General features: G+C 42.6%; 1 protein-coding gene and 1 pseudogene across 1 annotated transcript; one reads left to right on the forward strand and one right to left on the reverse strand.

Moving 5' to 3' along the window:
- Nucleotides 1–3055: 3055 nt before the first annotated feature.
- On the forward strand, nucleotides 3056–6999 carry LOC149836383 (pyruvate kinase, cytosolic isozyme pseudogene; annotated as a pseudogene).
- Nucleotides 7000–7286: 287 nt separating this feature from the next.
- Nucleotides 7287–9198, reverse strand: LOC149836384 (E3 ubiquitin-protein ligase SIRP1-like). The gene is made up of 2 exons (XM_090005300.1): nucleotides 9108–9198; nucleotides 7287–8730 (listed from the first exon to the last, which is right to left on the reverse strand). Exon 2 carries the CDS (start codon nucleotides 8726–8728, stop codon nucleotides 7517–7519), a length of 1212 nt encoding a protein of 403 aa, XP_089861426.1. The 5' UTR covers nucleotides 8729–8730; nucleotides 9108–9198; the 3' UTR covers nucleotides 7287–7516.
- Nucleotides 9199–9434: the final 236 nt, after the last annotated feature.

Genomic DNA, 9434 nt, shown 5'->3' on the forward strand with positions numbered 1-9434 from the left:
AGCTGGATGTGATCCATGACAACTTGACTTGTAGGGTATTATTTTGGATCAACTCATCACTTACGGTGTTGCTATATTTGGCTTCCTTTTTTCAGTATAATCAAAATCTTGCCTTAAATAATTTTTTGTTTTTCATGATTCTCAAACTGATTGGGCGAGCTCTTGGTTTTAAGACATTGTATGTTGAAAATCATTATGAAAACTCAACATTAGTTTAATAAATTAATGGTGATTTACCAAAAGTTTACTAATCAAGGTTGACCAATTTTTTTTCTGGATTTATAATCTGAAAAAAAATCACACCCGGCACAAAGACCTGGTTGCGCTGGCTCAGCCTGCCATACCTACGGTTGTTGTGCCGGCAGCATAAAACTCTGAGGCTAGAACCCCTGCCCCCGGGGCCTATGCTATGCATTGAATTGCGTAGAGGGGTGATGCCCATGAGAATTGAACTTTGACTGCCCGTCTAGCAGCCAAGGCTTTACCCCACTACGCCAACCCCCATTGGGGCAAGGTCGACCAATTTACCATTGAGTTTCCCAGGAAAACAATTATCCAAGGAAACACTATGATTAGTATGGCTTCTAAGACCCATTTTATCATCCATCATTCTATTTCCTTACTGCCTTCTAACCCGAGAAAATAACATCTCAATGCCCTTCAATAAGGTGAACTTCTATGCTTCAAAATGCCTAAAATGGGCACAATTGCAGTAGGAAGATTTTTGAAGACTAGAACCACAAAAGTTGTGTTTGGTTAGCCTTGACAAGTCTTTTTTTTTTTTTTTGATAGGCAAGCAGGGGTTAGGCGGATCCCTAACAGTTTATTAGAAGCATAAAAAAGGTTTACAAAATGTGAAGCCCCTCCACAAAAGGGGTGCCAGTCAGGGTTAGTCTTTTCAACCCGTCCCAGCAAGCTTTGCTAGGGATCTTGCCAAAAAATTACTATCATGAGTGGCTTTACCTAGTTGAACTCTATGAAATCTATACAAATTTCACAAATGACCTTTGCTGTTCTCAAAGTTACCTTGCATTCTCAAATCTAGCAAAATCTTTTTGAACTTTCCCCAGCAGGTCAAAAGAGATCTTTTGTCATTCCTTCGAAGATGTCCGTCGACCATAGTTTCGGAGATAAAGCTGGCAGGCCCACCCACATAGGAACCTTGGTTGAAATCTCTAGTTTAAGTGGCATACCCAGTCCCCATCGATATGTAACTAGCGTTCTCCTGACGACCTTCCATGCTCCCTTCCTACATACCACTCTCATGTGTTCTTCATAGGCGAGGGAGATCAGGAAGAGACCTTCCAACAGAGCGGAGAAGATGAGACCAGGCATGGGAGGCCACTGAGCTGCAAGAGCGGAGAACATTCTTCGCTGTCACTCCTCCCAGAAATCCCGCAAGCAATGCCCAATGCAATAATGGCTTCTTCTTGTAGCGTCCTTTGGATATGATCACAACTTGAGGACGCTCCTTCTCCAGGTTTATTCGGACATCCTGTGCCTTAGCGCCTTGTTCCCTCCTGTTCTCCCCCAACTATGTCGCCCCACGACATGCTGTACGGCTGCGTCCCTCCTAACTCGTTCCCCTTGGGTGGGCCTGGGCTGTGAGGGGCATCATGCTCTTGGTTTCCCTACAAGTGGAAGGCTTGCCATGAATGCTCGCATTCACTCCTTCGCCTATCTCCACCTCCATTACTTGGGGTAACCCCTCCCCGTCAAGGTTTTCTAGATACTAGTAGTTCGCTGGTGCTCTGCACCAAACTGAAGGAGGGCCTTGACAAGTCTTTAGTTGCACTACAACCTCGTCCCAGGCCTCCTCAAAGCTTCAATGTGTCGGTCAACATTCACCAAAATTACCTAAGTCGTCGAAAATAGGTTCCTAGCTAAATGACTTCAAAGCCATGTGACTCTGCCGGACCCTGATAAATTAAACACAAACTATAGGGTCTCGAAGGAGGCTGTTAATCGGGTTGGAGTCCTAAGGCACCCACCAACTGAACAAAGTCCAAGCTTATGCATTGCTACTGGGTTCCCGTTGATAAAACAGGCGATGGACACATACCCTCTCATTTGAATGCACACAACCGAGCAACTCTAGTCAACCAAGGCCCAAGGCAGTGTTGTGAGAGGCGTAAGCCTCAGTACCTGAAGCGTACGCCTCAGAGGCGAGGCACACGCTCAAGGTACTGAGGCGTGCTGTGATGCTCAAATTGCCCCTCATCAGCCTCCAGAACCCCCTCCTTCATCCCCAAGTCTTCCTCCTCCGCCCGATTCGTCGGCTGTGCTAACCCCAAGTGCCGGTGGATCCACCGCCACGTGCCGGCCAACTGCTGCTCCCTGCCTCCCCTCCCACCGCTTCACTTCCATACCAGTTGTGAGAGGCGTACGCCTCAGAGGCGAAGCGCAGGCTCAACGCCTCGCTTCGCCTCATCGCATTTAACAACCTTGGCCCAAGGGACTAGACACGACTACCTCGAGTTGGACAGGTCCGTGGAGGTCTTTACTCTTTACAGGAACTAGCTACAGTTCTAAAATTCTTCACCTTTGTGAGCCACAAAAACTAAAAGCTTACGACTGAAGCAGGATTCGAGTTGATGCATCTCTTTTGTAAGCACATGCTTTCTATGTTTCCTAGTCCAAGTTGTGACCTGATTTCCATCATTAGAACCTATTGTCGCTTAGGATCCGTCAAAAAATCATAGTTGCAAGCAACTTTTGCTTAATCTGAACCTACAAGATGTCTTTATAGAGTTTAAACAGTGGAAAACATGTATTAGATCATGTTTTTCATGCTCAGAAGTGTTTTAAAAGAGACCGAAAAAAAAAACAGTGGTAAGCATACCACACTAAAACTTGATGAGAAAAGATTCAAGTTTTTTCGTTAAATTAATTTGACGCAAAGCAGGTTTTTTAGTAAATAAGCAACAAGGTTCAGATTAAGCAAAAATTGCCTGCAACTATGATTTTTTTCAGGGTCCTAATGAAGATGACACCTGAAGAACACAGTACTTCTCCCTTTCTCCTAATGCCGTAAGATTAACAGCTAAGACGGAAAATGGAGAAGAACGAAGAGACGAGACCAAAGACTGAGATGGACTGCACCTCGGATCTGGCATCAATTTCAGTAGATATGCAGGAAAAGCTTCTCAAGGCACGCATGAACGTTGCAACATTCAATTTATCAAACCAATCCAAATATTTCAACAAAAGCACATTGAGTATGGTGCAATAATCATGTGTTCGCCTTTTTCCTTCGTTTGTTTCAATAGATTTTCCTGTCCCTTGATGACGGTTACTCGTTGAGGCTTAGTAAAAAATGTACCTATGCCATCCATAAAAAAGTATGTGCTGGTAGTTAGTTCGTAAATGTAAATTATGAGAAGCTACGCAAAAAACATGAATACTGAGAACCACGAGGTTACGCATGCTCATGCTCTAATATTCAGCACAAAAAGATGTCTCAAAACTGGAAAAATGTTTCCTTGCGGATTCCTAATCGACCTGTAAACCCATCGTCAGCATGGCAAACTGGATATTTCTTTCTCATCCAAGGTGTCTACGTTCTACTGCATCCCTCCTTGCTGTCTAATTAAGCTCCACCAAATTGGTTGGAGATAAATATTTTGGGTTATACCATCATAGTTTTCAAGCAACATATTATGGAAATATTCTCACAGAAACACACCAACTCCATAACAGCTCTTCCACCCAAGGCAACATTCAGTGATGTAGAGATACCCCCCCTCTTCAAATCGAAGTTCTGAGATCCCCCTGAATCAACAGGACAATAGTCAGCCTGGTTCAGCTAGAAATCAGGAAAAATCGGGTGGTAAGCTGATTCATGCCATATGAAGCCAACAATTGTGACGAAGTCACAAATCCACAAACTGGACCGAACCTCGTAACAGTTTGATCTGAATCATTCATCAAACCATGCTATGCTTCAAGCTACCCAACAATGATCTGTTCATTTCTGATGATTTGATGATTCCCGGATCTATCGTGTCATGAATCAGACTTCCGGATGCATGGTTGGTAGGAGCTGTATGTGCACGTCTCCCTGTGGTGGGACGTTGCAGGTTCAAAACCCAATGGTACGTTGAATAATAACTGGTGGGGGTCTGCCTAACCCCAGCTTGCCTTTCAGAAAAAAAAAAGGAATACTTTGGGTTAACATGAAGGGATACAGGGCAAATTAAAGCTCTAGGACATGATCAACTTACTAAAACTGCGTTAGCTATGAGCAAAATGCTTCTGCAAACCAGTAAGGGATCTATCTGCAACTTCTGCCTTTTGGTTCTAGCTGTTATCTTCTTTGGCATGGACCTCTAGGAAAGAATACTTTTTTATTAAACCTTGTTACTATTTTATCTTCAAACATGCTAGGCTTGGGATATTGATACTGGTAGACCACAGGCTGGGACTGGCAGGAGCTCAAAAGCCTCACTTAGAACCAGATCAATGGGCCGGGCCACAAGCAGCCGTTCAGCCCTAATAAGCACCTGAAATATATTATATTGAACATTAGCATCCAGAATGTTCGTAGGGTACAAGCCCATCACAAGCTAGATCGGGTCCAAGTTATCAATGGACTGAGTGTCAGTAGCCAAGCGGGTTAAACTGTTAATAGACTATATTTGCCATGTACACTTGCAAATCTCAATTCTAGGAGGGGGTCAAAGTGAAAACACCGTGTATCTGATTAAATAGATCAATCATATGGTCAGAATGACATGTGAGAGGCCTTAGCTATGAATGCTAACAGGAGAAGATTGGACTAATATAATAGAAGAAATTCATTTTTGTTAAGCATTCATCTGAAAAAGCAACATCAATGTTGCTTAAAGAGATCTTTCATGTTTCCAGTGCATAAAAATTTCTTCCACTAAAACAAAAAACGAAATATAGTGGACAGTTGTTCGTTTGTTCTACAGCATGTAAGAGTTCCTTAGATGATTAGCTCAATGAAGGTAGAACAACGAAAACATAATGAAGGAAAACACTAATGATATTTTCTTTCATTTGTTTCTAAAGTTCAGGGTGCAAAACTCCAGAGTAGAATGCTAAGCATCATCTTGAACAGCACAAATAGTATGATAAATGACAAGAGGCCATGATTATTAACAAGGAAACTCACTTGCAAGGTATGACTAAAGAACAGTAAAGAAATAGAGCCTCTGCTCTAAGCAGTTGAGCATATGGTAACAGTGTACAAGGTAAAAATGAACATATGACAGAATGAAATCTATAGAACAAATACAGCAGATAAAGAAAGCAATAAGGGACCTACTAAACAAGATGCATTCTCAATTGAAGCGTGTTCTTTTTTTTGTTTTTTCTTTTCATTTCCTTTTGGGACAGAAATGGACAAGCATGAGGTTTTTACAATATATAAATTGTTGGTGTCATTTTTGTGTGGTTATTCTTTGTTTTTTCCTTGTTGCCATTGCTTCTGCTAGCAATGTGCCGATGTCTAGATTCATCTTTTCTATTTTAAATACTTTTTTTGCAATCACTAAGGATGCCGATTAGTAGGTTAATTTCTTATAATGCATAGCCTTTTCTTTAAGTTTGATTTTCTCCATCCATTGAAGTCTATATCAGCTAGTTTCTTAATTACTACATAAAAACAGTATACAAAATTTTGGTTTTCCATGTGTGTCTTATGAAAAATTGGTATATATAAGATGAATTTCATATAAGAATGTATTCAAGGTTCTAGCTTTGCTTCTAATTGTAGTGGACAAATCTGAACTGGTTTTCTCAAGTATGGGAGCCAATACATCTCAAGAAGGGGCAAGGGATTGCAATTACCACAGATTACAGGTAGGGAGGAATGTATGATATCTATGAGTTATGACAAATTAGCAGAGAATGTGAAGCCTCAAAGCAACATATTATGCGCTGATGGCACCATCATTCTTGACTGTTTTGTCATGTGACTACTCTAGAAGAAAGAAAAAAGCCACATTGTTGACCTGCCCACACTAACAGAGATAAAACAAAGAAGATATCCTACAATGGGGTCTTACTAACAGGATCAATCAATATGATTGTTGCTTCCTTCATTCTGAAAGGTTCAGATCTTGTTGAGGTCAGAAACCTTCTGAGGAAGGATTGCCAAGAATATCCTTCTGATGTCTAAGTTTAGCCAAAATATTAACTGCATTATCTGATCAAGTCCACATCACCTATGAAGTCTTTATAATTGGAACTATTATGATCAGGACAGGTTGAGAATCAGGAAAGTCACCAAGTCTGATGACATCCTTGCTAACTTGGATCCATCCATGGTGGCTCAAGGAAATTTGGGTCTGGAAATCCCAATTGAGTAATTTTTCTTAGTGTAGCAGGTCATGACATACAAATTCAATGTCCGGGAAAAACCAGTTGTTAAAGGAGTTAGAGTCAATGATCAAGTCACCTTGCCCAACTGATGCAGAAGCAACCAATGTAGCAAATGCAGTACTTGATGGCACTGTGTCATGCTGACTGGTGAAACAGCAGCTGGGGCTTATCATGAGCTTGCTGTGCAGATCATGGCCAAGATATGAATACAAGCAGAATCATCACTGGACTATGATTCGGTCTTAAAAAGCATAATGCATCCAGCACTATACTTAGGCTTCTTCAGCAGTTAAAAAGTGAAAACTGTCAGTTCAGCGAAGGCAGCATTAAGCACAGCAAAGCTGGTGGCAAAGCAAAGACCAGCTATGCCAATTCTCAGTGGAGGTACATGAGATAACAACGAACTCCTTCAACTGGTACTGTAACACTGCAATGATGAATCACCAATTAGGCAGACACTGACTGTTAGAGGGATGATCCAAGTGTCGGGTGCAGGATTGGCTAAGGGTTCTCATTCTTAATGAGCAGAGCAAGCACTTAAATTCACCTTCCAGTACTCCAAGGATGAGGGCCTTTACAATTATGGAGATTCCATCTTCGACAAAGCTTCTCATTCTTAATCAGCAGAGCAATCACTTAAATTCACCCTTCAATACTCCAAGGATGAGGGCCTTTACGATCATGGAGATTCCATCATTGCATTATAGCATGGAGGGACTCCTTCAACTGGTACTGTAACTCTGTGTGGTTAAGAGTTTTTTTTCTTGTTTTCAGTCACCACACGTTAACTTCATGTTGTGCCATCTAGGTAATGTAAGTAAAAGCTGTGTAGCTGAAGCAAAATTAAGTATCTGCAAGCTAAGCAAATTAAAAATCACAATCATAAAAATTCAAAGAAAATTTAAATATCATGTGCATGTCATCAGCTGAAGAAAAGGTAGCAGGTAAAATGATTTTTCCATGGTTTCCACAAAAAGTGGCCCTATAAACATGCAGACAGACAAAAACGTATAATAGTGATCTGTTCATCATTCATATAAAGCAGAGAAACTCCAGACCAGATGAAGTAAAAGCTGACACACTTTGTTCTTGGGCAATCCACATCAAGGAAAACTTTATGTACAGACGCAGAAAATCAAAAGAGTAATGTATAGCTTTATATGAAACATCAATTCTCATCTGTCTGAGAAGAATTTCCAGGTGAAGAAGCATGGGTGGAAGAAGAATTCTCGCTCTGAGAGAACAACCCGTTAAAAGGCCATGGGATAGGTACCCAAAATCTCCTGCCATTCTCAGCCCCTTCTTCCCTACCTCTCTCTGCACCTGCCTCACGGTTTTCCACCCTGTTACCTGCCTCACGGTTCTCCACCCTGTTATCTGTCTCATTGTTCTCCACCCTGTTACCTGCCTCACTGCTCTCCACCCTGTTACCTGACTCAGTGTTCTCCACCCTGTTACCTGTGTCATTGTTCTCCACCCTATTACCTGACTCATCGTTCTCCACCCTGCTACCATCATTGTCATTGTTTCCAGAGCCCTGCGACTCCTTAGGCTCATCGACCGGCATCTGAAAGCGACAAACAGGGCAGGAGCTATGAAGCGCCAGCCATGGCAGAATACACTCCGAATGGAATATATGCTCGCAGGGCATCTCTTTCGCCTCTGAGTCAGTCTCAAAATCTTCCAGACATATAGGGCATTGCATGTTCTCACTCACTTTAACCGTGGGCATTGCCTCTACTGCCTCCTTCTGTGCCGGTGGCGTCCCGTACCTGCTCGGATCATTCTCTGCTAGATGCTGCAGGAGCAGATCCAAGCCAGGCCCAATGAAGTAATCTCCCAATGAAGTACCACGACTCTGGTTTTGTGACCGAATCGAATCGAAAGATCCTTGGAGGATTATTGCCTGATTGAACGGATTGATCAGTATCAACCGATCCTGATCGTTGGCATCTGCGTTATCTGATTCTGATGTCATTCCTTCTCTTAGGCTCTGAAGCAGCTGAAGGATGGCAAGCCCACTTCTCCTCCTCCTCCTCCTTTGACTGGCTTCCGATTCACCACCACTACCACCATCTGTTTGTTCATCTTCCTCTGCTTGCTGCTGCTCTTCTTCCTCCTCCACCTCGTCTTCCTGGTGCCTTCTCCCGAACCTCCGCCGCCTCCTCGAAGGTCCCATCATCCCCAACAGGATGGGAGCCCACAGGGAGAGGGAGCGATCCGACTCTGATTCAGCACCCTGATGATCCCCTCTCCAGCTTTCCATCTCCTCCACACACCCACTATCGCAGATAGGGCACTTCATCTCCACCCCCATCACTGGATTCACAACCCGAGAACACGCATGGCACCAATATCTTCCAACCGTGGCGTCACCCATCACTGCAGATCGGACAACAATCAACAACCCAAAAAAAGTTTCAACACCACAAAACGACCACCCCACAAAAGGCCGATGACGGTCTCACAACCCAAAGGATCAGAAACCAAAACACCCAAGTTTTTCCGTGTTCATCCATCCATTGGAACGATGGAAAAAAGCAAAAAATTTTGAAGATTCAATTCCAAGAAAGCTAGAGAACAAGGAAAAACAACATAAAAGGAAATCACGATAGATGAATCCAGAAGTCAACGATTGACGTGGAATTCGAGAGAAACAATGAAGTAAGCCGTGTGTGACGGCCATAAAGTAATGGGATTTGGTTAGTTTCACAGAAAATATACGTATATAGATTCTTAATGAGACAAGAAACATAAACCTCTTGTTGTAGCTCTGCGTTTGCTTCAGAATCCGGCGAGAGGAAGGGAGAGAGAGGAACGATTGCAAGGAAGAAAGAAGAGAAAGCGTCTATTTTCCTCCCCCTTTTTTATTCTTTTCATTTATGAGACGCGTCGGAGGGTTGGAGTTTCGTTTTCCCCACACTGTAAAAAAAAAGGACACGACTCTCTCTTCCCTGGTTAAACCGAGATGGTTTATTTTGATGTGGAAATGTAAGAAAAATGAGATCCAATTCAATGGGCGAAAAGACCTGTGTGGCCTTGGCTGTTTTATTACAAAAAACACACCGCCGTCGGTTTGACCTTTT

This window comes from Nuphar pumila, chromosome 5 (assembly GCF_984573655.1).
Source record: "Nuphar pumila chromosome 5, dmNupPumi1.hap1.1, whole genome shotgun sequence".
Lineage (NCBI taxonomy): Eukaryota > Viridiplantae > Streptophyta > Magnoliopsida > Nymphaeales > Nymphaeaceae > Nuphar > Nuphar pumila.